At 38.1% G+C, this 18,782-nt stretch overlaps 1 protein-coding gene across 1 annotated transcript in view; it reads left to right on the forward strand.

Annotated features, from left to right (window-relative positions):
- The window catches only part of PLCE1 (phospholipase C epsilon 1), a 596,448-nt gene that overhangs the window by 387,743 nt on the left and 189,923 nt on the right, over positions 1 to 18,782 (forward strand). Inside the window, exon 7 of the mRNA XM_089687781.1 lies at positions 6,675 to 6,883. Coding sequence (XP_089543907.1) covers positions 6,675 to 6,883 — 209 coding nt within the window. The remainder of the gene's footprint in view (positions 1 to 6,674; positions 6,884 to 18,782) is intronic.

The following is an 18,782-nucleotide window of genomic DNA, read 5'->3' on the forward strand; positions in this document are numbered from 1 at the left end:
ACATGTCATGTGATTAGCTGTGGCCAAATCACAGCTAAGCACAAAAAAAAAGAAAAAAAAAAACCTTGAATGAATCGATGTCATTCAGGTAAATGCTTACTTATAGCAAAGTAATTCTTTGCTATAAGCAAATTGTGTAAAAAAAAAAAAAAAAAAAAAAAAAAAAAAAATACTGATCACTTTCCCAAAGTAGTACAATGTTACTATGGTAACATTGTACTACTTTGGACATAGTGAAATATGAAAAAAAAAATTAAAAATAATAAAAAAAATAAAAAAATAATATATTTTTTTTTCATACTGTCACCAGTCAGTGTCCCTGATCACCGCCATGACAGTTATATGAAGACGCTGTACTGCACTGGTGACAGTATGTAAAAAAAAAAAAAATAGTGAAAATAATTTTTTGCATTTTTTCATTTTTCGAAAAATTATGACAAAAGAAATACAACTTCAAAAAACTCGCTATGCCTCTTATGAAGTACGTCAGACTGTCTACTCTGCAAAAAGGGGTCATTTGGGGGATATCTGTACTATTCTGACATTCTTGGACCTCAAGAAATTAGATTGGCCGTCAGTACTTCAGGATTGATCAATATTCAGATCTATACCATAGTTTGTGAACTCTGTAACTTTCCTACAAACTAAAACATACATCCTAATTTGGGTTATTTTCACCAAAGACATGTAGCAGAATACATCTTGGCCTAAATTTATGAAGAACAATTATTTATTTGCAAACTTTTATAACAGAAACAAAGAAAAATGTGTTTTTTTTTCAAAATTTTCGATCTTTTTTTGATAATTTAGCAAAAAATAAAATCCCTGGCGGTGATTAAATACCACCAAAAGAAAGCTCTAGTTGTGTGAAGAAAATGATAAAATTTTAGTTTGGGTACAATGTTGTATGACCGCGCAATTGTCATTCAAAGTGTGAGAGCGCTGAAACCTGGAAAATGGCCTGGGCAGGAAGGTGTAAAATTGCCCGGTATTCAAATGGTTAATATAGTTTTTATACTGGATATATAAAAAAAAAACCATCATATGAGTTGGGACACAAATATAGAAGGAATAAAGGAGTTTTATAGCTTGCATGCATATCTCTTAATGCTTTTGGAGGATGAATAGTCTGTGGTTTTCCAGTTTCATTAGTTTGGTTTCCTTAAAGTGGATCACTAACAGAGGAGAGGGGGCGAGCCTAGAGGCGTGTCATCTGGAGGCTGTGCAAGAATCAGCGCAGCCTCCTGATGATGTAACTGAGGAACATAGCAACATGGGACCTGGTGGTGGCTGCAGAGAAAAGGATTTCATTAGGACAATGCTGGATCTGCTGTGTGGGTGAGTATCTGAACTGTGGCCATCTCAGCATCAGGTAAGCGGGGGGGGGGGGTTAAATAATAGGGTGGAATGGCAAAATTCCTCTTTAACCACTTGATGACCAGGCTATAGCCAAATGACGGCTACAGCACGGTCGTCTAGCTCTGAGAGGGCATTATATGACGTCCTCCAGAACCGTGCCTCCCGTGCGCCTCCTGGGGCGCACACCGTGTGAAGTCTGTGATCGATGTGTCCGTCGGACACAGCTGATCACATGACATAGTAAAGGGCCAATCACAGTGCCCTTTCACCACATGATCGGCTGTGTCCAATGACACAGCTGATCACAATGTAAATACAGTTGCCGGTTTTCGGCTGCACTTTCCTCATGCTGTGAAGAAAGAGGAGAGCCAGTAATCGGCAAATGTATTTAAAAAATAAGAGGCAGTCCAGTGCAGCCCCAACAGTGTCCATCAATGCATTCCCAGTCAGTGCCCATCAGTGTCTCCTCGTTAGTGCCCATCAGTGCCGCCTCATCAGTACCCATCAGTGAAGCCTGTCAGTGCCCACCAGTGCTGAATATCAATGCCCATAAGCGCACATCAGTGAAGGAAAAAAATTAGCTGTTTGCAAAATGTTATAATAGAAACTAAGAAAATCATTTTTTTTTTCAAAATTTTTGGTTTTTTTCGTTTGTTTAGCAAAAAATAAAAAACCCAGTGGTGATTAAATACCACCAAAAAAAGATATACATGTCTCAAAAAAAAATAAAAATTTCAGTGTTCAGTATTGCATGACCGCACAATAGTCATTCAAAGTGCAATAGCACTGAAAGCTGAAAATTGGCCTGGGCAGGAAGGGGGTGAAAGTGCTCAGTAGGCAAGTGGTTAATAATGGACTTAATGCTATCGTATAATAGACTGTGCTAGTTTCATTATATTTACTCTACTTCAATATTGGAAGTGTTGTGTAAACCCCCCTCAACAAAACTCCTGCTATTTATTATAAGATGAGTTGATAAAGTTGGTTCTAGAGGGTGCTTACAGAGTTACCCGAAGCTTGGATTTTGCCCAGTCCATCAGGAACTACCCAAAATATATGTGTGTGTGTGTGTGTGTGTATACACACACAGCCATGGCCAAAAATATTGGCACCCCTGCATTTCTGTCAGATAATGCACCACTTCTGCCAGAAAATGGCAATTACAAATGTTTAGGCATTCTCATGTTTGTTTCTTTTGTTTGTATTGGTATGACACAAAAACATGGAGAAACAAAAAGCCAAATCTGACACATTCCACGCAAAACCTTAAAAATGGACTGGGCAAAACGGGTACCTCCTCAAAATTAAGAAATAATTGCATTCCAAGTTTGTGATTCTCCTGTGATTTGGAATTAAACTCACCTGTATCAATTAACAGGTGATGACAATATAGAAATCACACTAGCAACCAGTTAAAATGGTGAAAAATGTACTCAACCTTTCTGTTCTGTGTCTATTTATGCCACTTGGAACATAGAGAAGAGAGAGAGCAATAAATAAATAATTGTCTGAGGATTTGAGAACAACAATTGTAACTTTGAGATTGTCCATGCTTTTCCACAAGTCCATCTCCAGAGATCTTAATGTTCCTGTGTCCACTGTGCACAACATTGTCAAGAAGTTTACAGCCCATGGCACTGTAGCTAATCTCCCTGGACATGGACAAAAGAGAAAAACTGATGAAAGATTGCAACAAAGGATTGTTAGAAAGGTGGATAAAGAACCTCGGTCAACTTTCAGACAAATTCAAGCAGACCTTCAGGTACAGGGTACAACTGTCAGCTCGCACTATACGTCGCCATCTGAATGAAAAAGGGTTGCTATGGTAGGAGACCCAGGAGGACCCCACTGCTGACACAGAAACATAAAAAAGCCAGATTGGAGTTTGCCTAAACTTACCTGAGGAAGCCAAAATCCTTTTGGGAGAATGTGCTGTGGGCAGACTAAACAAAATTACCGCATTTGGTAAAGTCCATCTTTTTCAGAAAAAAAATGAGGCCTTTAAAGAAAAGAATACAGTCCCTATAGTCCAGCATGGTGGAGGTTCACTAATGTTTTGGATTTGTTTTGCTGCTTCAGGCACTGGATGTCTTGACTGTGTCCATGGCATTATGAAATCTGAAGACTACCAAAGAATTCTGGGGTGCAATATAGGGCCCAGTGTCAGAAAGTTGGATCTTCGTCAGAGGTTATGGGTCTTACAGCAGGACAATGACCCAAAGTGCACGTCAAAAAGCACCCAGAAATAGTTTCAGACGAAGAGCTGAAGAGTACTGAACTGGCCAGCAATGAGTCCTCATCTCCGTTCCATAGAGCACCTGTGGAGAGATCTCAAAACAGCAGTTGGGAAAAGGAACCCTTCCAATCTGTGAGACCTGGAGCAACAGTAGAGAGGTGTAAGAAACTCATTGATGGTTACAGGAAGCAATTGATTTCATTTATTTTTATTCCAAGGGGTGTTCTACCAAATAGTAAATTGAAGATGTCAATAATTTTGTCTAGTCCATTTTTGGGTTTTTCGTGGAATGTGTCATATTTGGCTTTTTGTTTCTTTTTCGTGTCATGCAAATGCAAACAAATGAACTAAATATGAGAATGCCTAAACATTAAGGCTCCGTGCACACTGGGCGTTTTAATAGCGCTGGTAGTGTTGGCTGTGTAAAGTCACATTAAAAAAGTTTTTTAGCGTTTTTCCATTAGCATTTAGTGGCGTTTTTCCGCTTTTGTGGTTTTTAGCTTTTTTTTTTTTTGCTCAAAAAAAGTCCAAAACTGACGATTTACCGTGTTTTACTGCATTTTTCAGCATTAGAGCATTTTTACAGCTAACAAACTCCTAGAAACCCACCATTCTGGGTTTTTTTTTTTTTCCAGGCAAAAAACGCCCCTGTCAAAAAACGCTGATAACAGTCTATGTGAGCATGGACACATAGGATAACATGCTGGGGAGTTTACTGGCTCTAGAAAAAACGCCAAAAACAGCAGCTGTAAAAACGTCCAGTGTGCATGAGGACTTATAATTGCTACAATTTTCTGGGTGAAGCGGTGCATTATCTGACAGAAATGCAGGGGTGCCAATATTTTTATCCATTACTGTATGTGTGTGTGTATGTATGTATGTATGTATGTATGTATGTATGTATGTATGTATATATATATATATATACACATACGTGTGTGTATGTATATGTGTGTGTGTATATATATGTGTGTGTGTGTGTGTGTGTGTATATATGTGTGTGTGTGTGTGTGTGTGTGTGTGTGTGTGTGTGTGTGTGTGTATATATATATATATATGCACAGTTCGTTCATATAAAAAATAAATACTTCTTTTGTTTTAACGTCACATGAGCATTGTATTCACTGTTACCACTTCTATTTGAGTATATGTAAAGTGAAATGCTGACAGGAGGGATTACTTTCTGTGTAACAGTCATTCACATATTTAGATATAGAATGAAAGTTATCTTTGAAAGAAATATGACTCTAGTATTCTCTGAATTTTTGTGGTGCCAGGACAAATATATCATGTCTAACCTTTTGTTGAACTGTGGGTTCAGCATAAAACTTACTTTAAATGAACCAGATTTAATAGCCACAATGCAGTAATATAAGTCAGAGTCTATGTATTTCAGTATGAATATTGTTGCACATATTGTACATATGAAGTCCTGAGTGAGTTGAGGTTTGTCTCTTTAATATACTACATCCACCTGCCTGTGAGTGTGAATGTCAACATAGTCAAGAGATGACTTAAAGATGTTTGAATGGCTGCTCGGAAGTCACGCCAGTGTTTCCATTCTAAGTGTTCTGCTTCTCATTGGCATACATGTGACATCTTTTCCAGCAGAGACTCAATATGACATACATTAATAATTTAATAAATACCCTAACTCCATGTGTGACTGACCTAGGCTGTGGGTTAATATCTAAAAGTTAGAAGATAACATTTTTGAGTAAAACAATTCCCTTTCCATAAATAAAGCAGGAAGCAAGGAAGTGGTGTATGCATTTACAGTTAACGAATGACTGCATACAGTACAGTATATGATCCTAAGCTATACAGAAAAAAGGTTTAGAAAACATTAACCACATTATGGTTGTTTACCTTAATCAAATATGTTATTCTATTATATAGTTCCTCTTTAACCACTTGTCTACCAAGCCAATTTGTTTTTTTTTTTTTTTTGCACACGTTAAAATCTAAATTTTTTTGGTGGACATTACTGTAAACTTCACTAAAAGTGTATATTTTCAGAAAGCAGAGATGCTGGAGAATACAATGGTGGTTGTTGGTTTTTGTTATGTAACATGAAATTTGTGCAGTTATTTATCAAATGCATATTTTCAGGAAACCATACACTAAAATGAACTTTAATGCAAACAATACTTACTGTAAAAAATAACACACTGGTGCAATACAGTGTCACTCATTCTGAATGTCATGGTGGCGCCTCAACCTGTGTTATCATGCATTTGCGAATGGCAGACCAACACACATACCAACAGATGTATATTGCTGTGCTGTGAATGGGCTGCCTTAACACAATGCAGTTAAAACAGTGCAGTATTGTAAATGGGCACTAAGAAGAATAGGTACTTTAAAGTGTATGTCAGTGTAAAATAAACATATACAGTACATCTAACCCTTCCCTTCCTCTATCCAAGACAAAATACAAATGAAGTGTGCAACACATCTTTGGCAGTCATTGAGTTAACAGAAATCAGTGTTAGGGAAATGTGTGTTGTCATTCCTTGAAATGCTAATTACTAGACTTTTAATGCTGATGCTGTGGTTTCATTGCTTTCAGTCACTGATCCAGAACAGGAATGCAGATTCTGAACAAGCGTTTGGATTTTGCTGAATGTGTGCTCCAGATCATTGACTTAAGCCGTCTATAGATGGATTGCAATTTGGCCGGTTCAGCAGGGATTGGTTGAATTTTGGTCCATCTGTAGGCACTGTCAGAATACAATAGCTCCATGGGAGGGATTCCCACATCCACCTCACAGATGTGGATGGAGAAATTGATTCATTTTCTTTTGTTCATCCTGCTGTATAGTTTGTTTTAGAAAGCATCAAAATCAGAGACAACCAGACAGCTAGTATTTTTAACAACAAGTGAACAATGGCAACCTTCTACCTTTTTTCTTATAAATAACAGTTTTTTGCATACTACACTGCAGCAATCAAAGACAGTTGGATATCAGATTTTCAAAATGCAACCTCCTCATTTTTGTCAGTTCAGATTTCCAGTTACTAATATGCTGTCTCAATGTACTTTTTAAACCAGTAACAAAAACTAATATATTCTCAGTTTGTGTCTGACTATAATGGACAAGACAACTTTTCGCAGCGAATAGGAAAGAATGGATTGAACAATGCAGAAAAGGAATCTACTGTCAACAATATTATGCAGACTATTCGCAGTTGCAACCGCAGTTTAGAATCTGAGGAGGGCGAAGATAATGTCAGTGAAAGCAGTATCTTCAGAAAAAACTCTGTGATGGACCGAAACAGATTTCAGTAAGTATGATACTTGGGCATCTTTGCTGTAAATATGTGCTGTTTGAATTGTAAATGATTGCCTATTTCTCATTGTTTTTACATACAAAGGTACAAGCAGGTCATATTTTATCTGCAAGCTCACAAAGAGATTCTTTTTTTTTTTTGGCTCTATGTTTTTTCCTTCACACAGAAACTATGCTTTGAATTATGTTGCTGAAATACTTGGAAGAGAAATATAAAAGAAACCTGTAGTGAGAGTACCACATAGGATGCTATTACTGGCCTGTCCTTCTGAAACTACTAGTTGCTGGCTTTAATGCTCACCCAAAGCTTTCAGTCTTGTTGCTCTACTTGTTTTAATATGGCCATAAATGGGTAGAATTTCAAACAAAAATTCTTAATAAAAGAATGATCTAACAAAGTTTATTTAGTTTTTTAATCAACAGTGGGCCAAATTAATGTGTGTTTTTTTTACTGCAGTGATGAGAAAATTTGCAGGAGCATGATGGCAATTTTTTCTTGAAAGAATTTCCAACAGTGTATGTGGTTTTTGTTTGGTACAGTCTATTCATTCATTTTCGTACAAATTTTCTTAACACTTTTACTAAGAATGTTAATTCCAAATTCTGGCCAGCTTAACCGTTTGGTGCAGACCTCCTCCCGGTCCTTTAAAAGCTGGGAGGTGAAGGCGGGCATTTGGGTTGTGTAACCCCTGTGATTGAGTATCACAACAGTCACATGATCTGAAAGCTCCCAATGGCAGGGATGCCTCGGGAGCTTACTGACTACCGTGCTGAGAATGTGCAGGGAGCGGGTTCTCAGCACGGTAAATTGTTTTAGCAGGGCTGCATATTTGCTGCCACTCGACATTATGGCCCACCCACCAAGCTGCTGCATATATGCGTACTGCCAGCACCAAAAGGTTAAGATCACTAGCTCATAAATGTATTGCAGCTACACTAGGTACAGCTAGTCAGCATTTTCCAATGGAAGTGAGCAAAGGAAGACTCTTTGGTTTTCACTTGACAGGTTTTCTTTGTTAAAAAAAAATATGAAGTAAGTTTCCCTCATATAGTACAGCTCTAAGGGAGCCTTTTACTTCACACTTTGTTTTTTGGTGGGTGATTTAAGTAAGGCAGCTGTTCAAAGCCTTCAGTCAACTTTACCAACCATAACAACACTTATTTGATGTTAGATTTAAAATTTGATTTTGCAGTCCTAATGTGGGTCATGCCACCTTTCAGACACAAAATGACAAAGACATGCTGTACTTTAGCTAATCTTAAAAAGTACATAACACATTTAGTTTGGTTTATATTGTAATATTTTTTCTCTATATATAGTGATAGTATTTGGAGATTACATTGCATTGTCATGCAGGACTCTTGCCATGATTATATTTTCAAGGACAAGGGGCATTTGTTACTGACAAGTTAGGAAGGTAATTTATTTTGGTCTTTGAAAGAAGCCTGCAATTTCCTGCACAAATCTGCTTATTTCATTTACCTGAAAATCTAAATTTCATTTTAGTGTAATAACTTGTTTTGCAAAATAATTATCCTAATATTATTAAAAGCATCTGGCAGAAGATATGGTTTAGGTGTCCCATAAGTGATGCCAATGTAGATTTTCTAACCAGCTGTGTTAAGCTGGTTGTACATTTGAAATTTTAGACTTCAGGCAATAAAATGTTACTATGTACAGAAACGAGTATTCTGTTAGAGAGAACAAATATGGGTGTGCAGCATGCGTAAGATGATTTTACCTATTTTGATACTGCTAAATGATTTGGCAAAGGAACTGGAGAAGTATTTGCCTTTTGTCAGACTTTGAAAGGTTTTAATTTTACAAATAGTAAAGACCCTAAAATATTATATATATGTGAATTTTATGGTATCCCTTAAATAATTCAATACAATAAGGCTATAAATAACATAAAGATACACTTTTCCCCAAAAAGTGTAAAAAAAACCTGTGAATTTAAATATGCTACTACCAATATTCCCAAAAGTATATATCACACAAATGTATTAAAAAAAAAAAAAAAAAAAAGTCCAAAAATAGATAAGAAATCAGATTAATTAAATATAATATAAAAAGTCACTCTGTGCCCACTTCAATCCTCAATCTTCATATTCAGCCTTTGAATGGCTCACAAAGAAACCAACATAAAAAGAAAAATCACATAGTGCATTATCTTAAATAAAATATAAATGAAACAGATGTGATAAACGCAAACAACCATGCGTGATCACAAATAGTGAAAAAAGTGAGTGTCAAAACAGTGCCAGTGAATCAATCCAGTCAAAAACATACATCCAAAAACAGCCTGTGAAACACTGTGTCCACATCTATGGTGTAAGGATTGAATACCCTTACCAAAAATATGTAAATAATATGCCTTTACACCTCCCGGCGAGGGTATTATCACAAATTCCGCTTCAACCAAAGGATCATCACAGCCTCATGGATCAGATCAAGATGTCATCCAGCTATAGCAGCTTTCAAGTATAATCATCAATATCATGATTCCTCTTTAAAATAGCCTTTATCAGAATATCCAAACCTCTCAGAGTTCCCTGGTTCCTCCACGTAAACTTCTATAAGGTTTTTCCAGATTCCAAAATGGCCGCCGGATCACTTCCAGTTCCTCTATGCGTCTGGCATCACTTCCCTTGACATGTTTCGTCACCTGACTTAATCATAAGGGATCAAAATATCAAAAATAAAATATTCTCATGATTTTTATATGAAAAAATTGACCTTGTAGTGTTCCATTAGATTTGAACTTAACTGTCAAGAAATACTGGTCACCTGATAACCTTTTCCAGTTGTCCTGGTGAGCAAGATTTGTCCAGATCTACACTTTGCATACCTTGTAAAAGTCTATATGATATGTTACTATGTGCCATGTACAATGTCTTTGGTTTGTAGGTGTTTATTACAAAAAACATTTTCAATATGTGTTTTTAAAACATGGAGTATTTTAATATGCAGTAATGTTGTAAAATTTGTTCCAGAAATGAAAACAAATTAAAGGCTTAAAGGTCCAATGCAGTGAAAATTCTCTGAGTTGTTAGAAAGTGATCAGTATACACTGTGTCATGGTATCCTAGATGTCAGAAGACCAGCTGTCACCACTTTTGCACACTCAGACAAACCTATATCAAAGGCACAGTTAATCCTTTCCAGAAAATAGTCTTTGCGGTCAAGGGTAGATATAGTAGATATTAAATAAAATTCTTCAGCTTTTGTAAAATGTTCATTTACGTTATTGTCATACCTGTAGGCTGCAAAATTCCCAGTTAGCAACCCCTACATCCTTGGCTGTTTTCTGAAAAAAGGTGAATTTTGCCTTTAAGAGAGTTTTTTGTCTATATACGTTTGGTCTGGGTGTGTCTGGGAGTGCAAAGTGATGACAGCTAGTCTTTGGACATCTAGGATACCATTACACAGTGTATGACGATCACTAACAGCTCAGAGTATTTTTCATTGCATTGGACTTTTTATATGGTACAACCTCTTCTTTGGATCAATTAAAACAAACACCTAGTGAAAGTCATTATAGCTGGAAATAAATAATTATTACTTTAGATTTAATACCTATTACATTGGCTCCATATATCCGTTTATACACATACATTAATTATTGGTAACACACTTAACTGAGGTTGAATTAACAGTTTGCTTCTTAAAGCAGAACTAAACCCTTTTATCCTTTACAGCCAATGAAGCTGCCATCTTAGCCTTTCTATGATCTGTAGTTGCCACAGTGCTACACATATGATCAGTTATGAAACCAGCCATTTGAGCGGAGAAGCAGCTGTGACAGTTATCATCACATTATGCCTTGAATATAACGTTTTGGGAAACCATTAAATTTATTGGTTTTAGTTCCACTTCATTTGAGCTGCTTGCATAAAAATGTTAATCAAAACAATAACCAAAATAATACACTGAAGCAGAAATCCAGCAAATAAAATATTTACTAACCATATATGGGCATTGTCCTGTTCTGTCAACTACTTTGATTCACATATCCCTGCTACTCTGCTTAGCTAAAGCTGGGACACCACAATTTATTTTTGAAATGCAACAGCTTCCTCTATTGCCTGTCTGCTATTCATTTTGCCCCTAGTGTTAGATTGGTAGCATTGTGTAGTACATTACAGTAAGTAGCTTATACTGCAAAACCTGTCACCCATACTTTAATTTGTGCTGTGCAAGAGATTGTGGGGAATATAATATGAATATAGATTTCAGCTTGGTGTAGCAGTTTTTAAAAATATATTTAATGTTTCTAATAAATACCTGGACCAAATGTCTTTTTTTTTTATGTTTTGCTTCAAAGGTGCAGTCCAGTGTAAATTGACTTTTAACTTTAAAGGTGAAATTTGGAGGGCTAACTTATCAGTCAGCGTTTTATACCTCCTTGGTGTCTCCAGTTCAGGATTTCCCAGTAGTAGTACCTGGTTCTGTTCCTACCCACTTTTTAGAAATTCCCACCTCCTTTCTGGATTATGGTTAACCATTAGAGATGTTAGAAATTATTGTATCAAATACTGACCTTTACTATAATATTAATTTAACAAAATACTTAGTCTAACCAACATGTCTTCAACTGATCTTTTAAATTTAGCTCAAAGAAAAGTCATGAGTCAGACCGAGTTTTGTAAGTTAATTTTACATTTGTGATGTTTGAATTTCTTTTATTAACGTGAATGTTATTTATAAATAAGGCTTTTAGGTATGCATGCCGTGTGTTCAGCACTAACTAAAGCAATGCATCATTTTACAACTATTAGTGGTATATTAATAAAGCAGTGAATGTAACATTCACCAGACAATCACTGCAGATTAATAATTTACTGTACATTAAAATACATGCACCAGTCTACAGTCCTTCTGGACTTAGTAAAGCATAAATGGAATTGGATCATTGAAAATGATCTGATGTTGAGCATTTGACATAGCACACAAAATACATTTGATCGAATTTGGAACCTGTGTATCCAGTACAATGCTTTTGGATAGTTTTGATTGCTTGGTGTCTGCTGCAGAGATATTTATTCTCTCTTGTCTCTTATTTTCCCTTCCTTCCAGTTTCTTATTTCTTCTTCTCTTAAAGGGCTTACAGTTGACATGCTGTAGGCTGGGTGGGTTGTCTCCCATAGCTGCCTTCCTGGAAAGTATTTGTAGTCTATAAAGAATGTGCTGGACCCTATTTTTGAGTGAGGCGTACTATTTAATAAATTGACAATTTCCCAGACAGGCGGTTGTGGATCCTTTTTTGTGTTTACAATCTGATTATTAATATTGTTTAATTAATGGCATCTTTTATCACTACTATAAATGGATAGCAATGAAGGATGTACACCCCTTATCACAAAAAACAAACAAAAGTACTTCAGACTTATCATTGTATGTAAACCCCAAGCGCAATAGGGGCAGGGCCTGGAGTGGCTTGGTGTAGGGTGCACTAACTGGGAGCTCTGCTCAATATCCAGTTTAACGGATCCTGGGGACTATCTGTCCATTATTCACCCACTTTTCCTCAGCTATGCCTTCTCCCACTGCCCTACAATGTCACCTCACAAGAAATCAGCAAATGCCTGTGGAAAGTTGGACAGTTTCCAACATAAAGAGAGATGCGGCGGAGGAAGATGGGACCACTTCATCTGCTGAACCAGACCAGGCTGGCGGGGACACAGTTAAGGTCCTGGAAGCGATTTCCACCTATCAGAGCACCTTGACTTCCAAGATTGAGTTTATAGATCGCTCATATGCCAGGACTTCCAAAAGTTGAGAGAGAGGGCCACGGAGACCGAACGCTGGATCAGCCACGTGCATGATGACATCCTGCCAGTACAGGTCTCCACTGAAAGGCTACAGCACCAGCTTCACTCCCTGCTGCAAACACAAAGACAACATGGAGAACAGACTCCAGCAATGTAACCTCAGATTCGTGGGACTCCATGAGGGTGCAGAAGGCACAGACCCTCCATCCTTTTTAGAGAATCTACTCACTACCACCTATAGCAGAGAAGCCTTCTTTACATCCTTTGTGGTGGAAGGAGCTAATCGCCTGGCTGCAAAACAGGGCTCCACCGTGCACTTTCATCGCCAAATTCGAGAACCTTAGAGATCAAGTCACCGTTCTCTGGCTTGCCCGGGAGAAGGGCAACATTCCCTTTGGAAATGTTAAAGTAGCTGTATTCCCTGACTTCCTTGCAGAAGTGCAACAATGCTGAGCTCAATTCACCAAAGCCAAGTGTCAACTGAGGATAAAGCATGTAACATACGCTATACTCTACCTGGCTAGTTTACGAGTAGTGGGAGATGACAAAGTACACTTTTTTGAGGATCCTGAGGTGGTCTTTGGATGGCTGGAACACCAAGGAACAATGGGCCCTGCATTGGCTTGAAGCTTTTCCATGTTACTTGTACTCTTAGGAGCCTCTCCATGCCCATGGCCTGCAATACCCTGTCAAGTCATCCGGATGCCCACGCAGTAGGACTACATCACACCGGAACTTGAGTTTTCCTCCTTTTCACCCTCCTCTGTTTTTCCCTTTCCCCATGGAATACTTGCCCCAAGACTTCTCTGTGCTACTTCATTTTCTCCATTTCATATACCATGGTGACTACAGGCATTGCCCTAGCCACTCGTTGATCTAATGTCCCCTGTTTTAAATGCCACCTTTCTTGATGGAGATCTTGAGGATTTATCAGTTGGATGTCAATGGCCCTTTCATCTCCCTCTCCTCCTTCCCCATCTCCCTCTCCCCTTCCATTTTCATCCATTCTCTTGGAACTGGAGCACCCTGCACCCATGTGCACTCTTCAGTTATTATTCACTCTCCTAGAGGACGGAGTACTGCTGAGACTGTTTTTCCCTCTGGATTTTGTTAGTAACCCAAGATATGTTTCCCTAGCCAGCCTATGCTCCACTGCTTGCAGATAGCACCATTAGGTGTGTTTTTTCTTCTGGGCCAGAGTCTGCAATGTACTGTTTTTTTTTATTTGTTTCTTTTTCAGGTTAATTTTTCTTTTTATGTTTCTACTAGTTTAAGCTCTATATTTAGATTGACCATCCTAGTGGGGTTACCTATCAATACCTATGTTTTAATGCCTGGAACACCACTTTCTAGGCCACCCATACCTACTGAATTTCCATGTTCATTGCTAGCTCTCAAATTAGTAATGCCATGTATCCAATGCTTGTATAACTGTTACGATATGTATTCAATGTTACACCTGTCCCTGTTAATCCAATCACACCTACATTTTACCACTCCCCCTACTGGTTGACCATGAATCTTCAAACTCCCCTATCTGCTCGCATGTGGAGGCTGAACCCCTTTTGGTTATCTGCCCTTCTGACACAGAGAACCTACAGAAGGAATGGGAATTATTTTTCCAATCCTGTCGGAGTTTGGCCCTCATTGGGGCAGTCTGGGAATCATTTGTTACATGGCAGACTGAACTTGTCTACTCACATCTCCAGATATCCTCTAAATTGGTAATTCAACAGACAGAAGAACATCTACTGTCTCTAGTTAAAATACAGGCCAGATTACTAAACCACCTACACTTTGGAAAGGTCAAACAGATCTTTTTCTGCAAACAAAGAGTGTTTGAGCACGGGAAATGAGCTGGCAAACTGCTTGCCTATCTAGCACACCCCGACCACAAGCCAACAGTGGTAGGGACCCTGCAGAATGCATCAGGCCAACATCTTACAGACTCTGATTTTGTAGCTGCAGAATTTCAAAACTTCTTCACTGCCCTTTACTCCTCCTCTGCCCATTACTCACATGATGAATTAGTTTCCTTTTTACAAACAACCTCATTCCCTTCACTGACCCCCTCCCAGTCCACTTAGCTAGAAGCACCATTAACCATTGATGATATAGTTGAAGCCATGGCACACCTTACACCCTCCAAAGCTCCTGGATTGCACAGACTTCCATTGACGTTCTACACACAATTTCGGGAGGCCTTATTTCCCAACCTGCGTGAGGTGTTTAGATATACCTTTGACTCCAATACTTTTTTCCAACCTTCACGAGGGAGGCCTTGATTGTACTTATGCCCAAACCCGGGAAGGATCCCCTATTCCCTGAATCATATCACCCTATTTCTCTCCTACAAATAGTTGTAAAAATCTTGGCTCAAAAATTCTGGCTCTACGTCTCAATAAGGTGATTCTTATTTTAATCCATGCGGATCAAAATGGCTTTATGCCTAACAAAAACACAACTTTTCATGAATCTTCAGGCTTCACATGATTCTGTTGGTTTACGAGTAGTGGTCAGACTTGATGCCACCAAGGCATTTGACTCAGTCGAATGGGAATATTTATGGGAATGCCTTCATCGTTATGGCTTCAGCCCAAATTTCATCTAACGGCTTCAGCTCCTATATCAGGCCCTGGTAGCCTGGGTCCAGGTAAATGGCAGAGTTTCCCACCCCTTGCCCTAGAGGCATGTGTCAGGGGTGCCCACTATCCCTGCTGCTCTACGCCCTAGCAGTGGAACCACTGGAAAATGCCATCAGAGCACACCCAGAAATTAGAGGCCTGCGGCTGGCAAGCCTTGTTGAATCAGTCAGCCTTTATGCTGGTGATATGCTTTTGTATCTGGAAGATAATGGTCCCTCCTTATTGGCTGCACTAAATCTTATTAAACATTTTGGGGAATACTCAGGACTAATTAATTGGGATAAATCCCAATTTCTTCCTTTAGATCCCTGGGGCCCCTACAGCTGAGCAAGCTTCCCTTCCTCATCAAATCATATACCTGGGTATACAGATCTTTTGAAAATTGTTAAATTTGTATTTCAGTTGTTTTTATTACTTTTGTAAACAATTTACAAGAAAGATTGGAGCAAAAGACACGCCCACTCAGGGACTATCAATGATACATAAAAAATAAAGAGAACAGTACTGTAACTCCAACAATGCAAGAGGCGTGCCCACGTAGGGGCCATCAATAGCACATAAAAGAAGATTATGTTAAACTTAACCTAGAACCTTTGTGCATAATACTTAAATCCAAAACTCAAACGTGGACCCGTCTCCCCCTTGGGGTTATGGGCCACATAAATGTAGTAAAGATGATCTTGCTACCAAAATTATTGTATATTTTCTGGCATTCCCCTATATATCTGCCTCTTCATATGTTTAAATCTATGGAGTCCATTCTCAATACTTTTGTATGGGGTACCTCTTGACAAATTATACTGGCAGACCCAAACAAATCCCATGGATCTGGATGGTACTGCTCTGCCAGATCTCAACTTATATTATCTAGCAGCTCAGTTGTCCCATTTTTTTTCATTTTGATAGAGGATAAGGAACGCTATATCACACATCCGCCACGCACTGCATACCCAGTTTAAGACTCAATACCTCTCCATTAACTATTCTCTCTGTTTATTGGATGTATCTTTAGGTTATGACCCCAAAAAGCTGACATCCACTTTTACAATTTGCTTCTTCAACCGGTGGCAGCCGATTTAGCTTATCAGTTGAAAACTAAATGGGTGTCGGATGAGGGGGAGCTGGAAAATGATGAATGAGAGGATGTTTTACATTCTAGCAAATTGGTCTCCCCAAACTTTCTGACCACCATAACCACCTTTTATATCTCACATAGAGCTTTTTTTAACTCCTATTCGCTTAGCTAGGTATTGGCCACAACATAGTCCTTATTGTCTTGAGTGTGTGGATCCCAGTGATTCTTTCAATCGTCTTTTATGGTCTTGCCTGGTTATTAGAGGTTATTGGACTCAGGTGGTTAAGTTTCTGCATGATCGCATGGGCTGTCTACTAACCCTGTGCCCCAAACAATGCATTCTGGGTCTCCTTTCTAGTCAAGACAGTGATAAACATTTACATGTATTTCTACAAGAAACACATTTTTATTGCCAGAATGATAATTTCAAGAGTTTGGCTTAGGATTCACCTCCAACAATTCAACACTAGATTGCCTCTATTAATAACACTTTACCTTACAAAAAAGTTATTTATATTTACATAAGGAGTCCAGCTAAATACTATAAGATCTGCGACAGATGGTTAGAACAACATTTTACCTGTAATGTGGATGAGTTTGAAGACTTATAAGTGTTTTTTTCTTATACACTGCATTGCTTCATGTAGAAACCTAATATGTGTACTGTCACTTCTCCTATTATTTATCATTGCATTCCACATCATTGATCGTGTATGAGCCTTTACAGAAGTATACTTGTCCTTGGGAATTGAGTAATAAATGTCTTGTTCTCTCTGATGGGAGGACAATTTAGTAGCTCCTCACCTAAAAGATTATGTGCTACATTTACATGGATATTGTCTTCCATCCTATATCACTATGGTATGGTGTCACGTGTACTGCTCCTTTTTGTATTTTATGCAGGTTTATCTCTTTCAATAAAAAGCTTCTTAAAAAGAGCTTCTAAAAAAAACCCAAACGCAATACAATTCTGCCGCAGTTGTTGAATGACAGGATCACAATCCAGTCACAGTAAACCTCACCTTTAAAAATTGCATGAAGCTTGTGGGCTGACCCTATGTGACACACAAAATCGCATGAGAATCGCTCTTTTAAAATATTTCATAAATTCTTTTGCATATAGCATAACCAAAATAAAAACAAAACAAAGAAAAATAAAAAAAAAATCCACACAACCATTCACACATGTGCACCCCCTCTTCCCCGGGCCCATTTCGTGAACAAAGAAGCACATAAAACCATACTCTAAGAAGTAAATTTCAAGGAGGGCACCTCTGGCTAAGAGGCTTGAATTGGTTCCAGGCATAAATTCCAAATGTTATCAAATTTTTTGTGGCATGCTCTGCCATCATATATTATTGTGTACTTAAAAATGGAAAAGTGGGGCTTTTCCAGTTGAGCGATATGGATTTCTTTGCTTGAAAAATATCAAACAATACATGATGCATTCATGAACCATCAAGACAAAATAATTCATGATACCAAGTATGCACATTTCTGATGTTGGTTTCTAATGTGGTGTCGTAAGTACAAAAGCTGTTTTGTGGCTTTACAGTTTCCTTTACTAGCCAGATGGAACACTGGGCAGGATTATGAAATCTGTTTGCTGTTACCCATTGGAAATTACTTTAGCAGCATAGTACAGCTATTGTACTGGACTCTCAGCAGCATCTTTGACAGAGGCATCTTAGAGAATGCTGAAATTGACACAAGTCTCTGTCATTTTAAATTGCAAGTATAGACAAAACTTTCTTAATGTTTCAGTGTAGAAAAGGGTTAAGACCCCTGTATAGCCTTTGCTCCTATCTGGGGCTCAATTAAAGAGATCTACCTTCACATCCAATCCTGCTAACAGTTTCTAGACAGGAAGGAAGGAGAACAGCAACACAAAGTGCAAAAGATTTTCTTTTGTAGAGTAGGGTAAGACTGTAACTCCTGTCAGATTGTTATTTCTAGCTGCATCCCAGCTTCAGAGTTTCCATCACTTTCTGTTTGGTGAAACCATTGGCAGCAGGACAGAAAGGATAATTCTCTCTATCAGAGCTTCAAATAACAACAGAAACCTGATTGGCCTTCTAATCCTTCCCTACTCCCTTTAAAACCTGAAAAGTTTTTGACTTGACTTACACTTTAATGATGTAAATGTCTAACTGCAGTATGCCTTACTAAAATACTTTGAATACAAAATATGTCTCTAACATTATATGCACATTCCTTTTTTTATTATTGCTTATTACTAGTGTGTTTCTTGTATGGTTTGCTGAAAGGATAACAAAGCATCCCACCTAATAGGATGTTCTTAAAGTCAACATTTCTTCTTGTTTTGCCAGTATTTCGTGCATTTTAGTTTTACATGCATTATGAAGGTAAAGTGTATGTAAACCCCAACAATGATCTCT

This window comes from Staurois parvus, unplaced genomic scaffold, assembly GCF_062004578.1.
Source record: "Staurois parvus isolate SC_StPar_1 unplaced genomic scaffold, SC_StPar_1.0 ptg000437l, whole genome shotgun sequence".
Classification (NCBI taxonomy): domain Eukaryota; kingdom Metazoa; phylum Chordata; class Amphibia; order Anura; family Ranidae; genus Staurois; species Staurois parvus.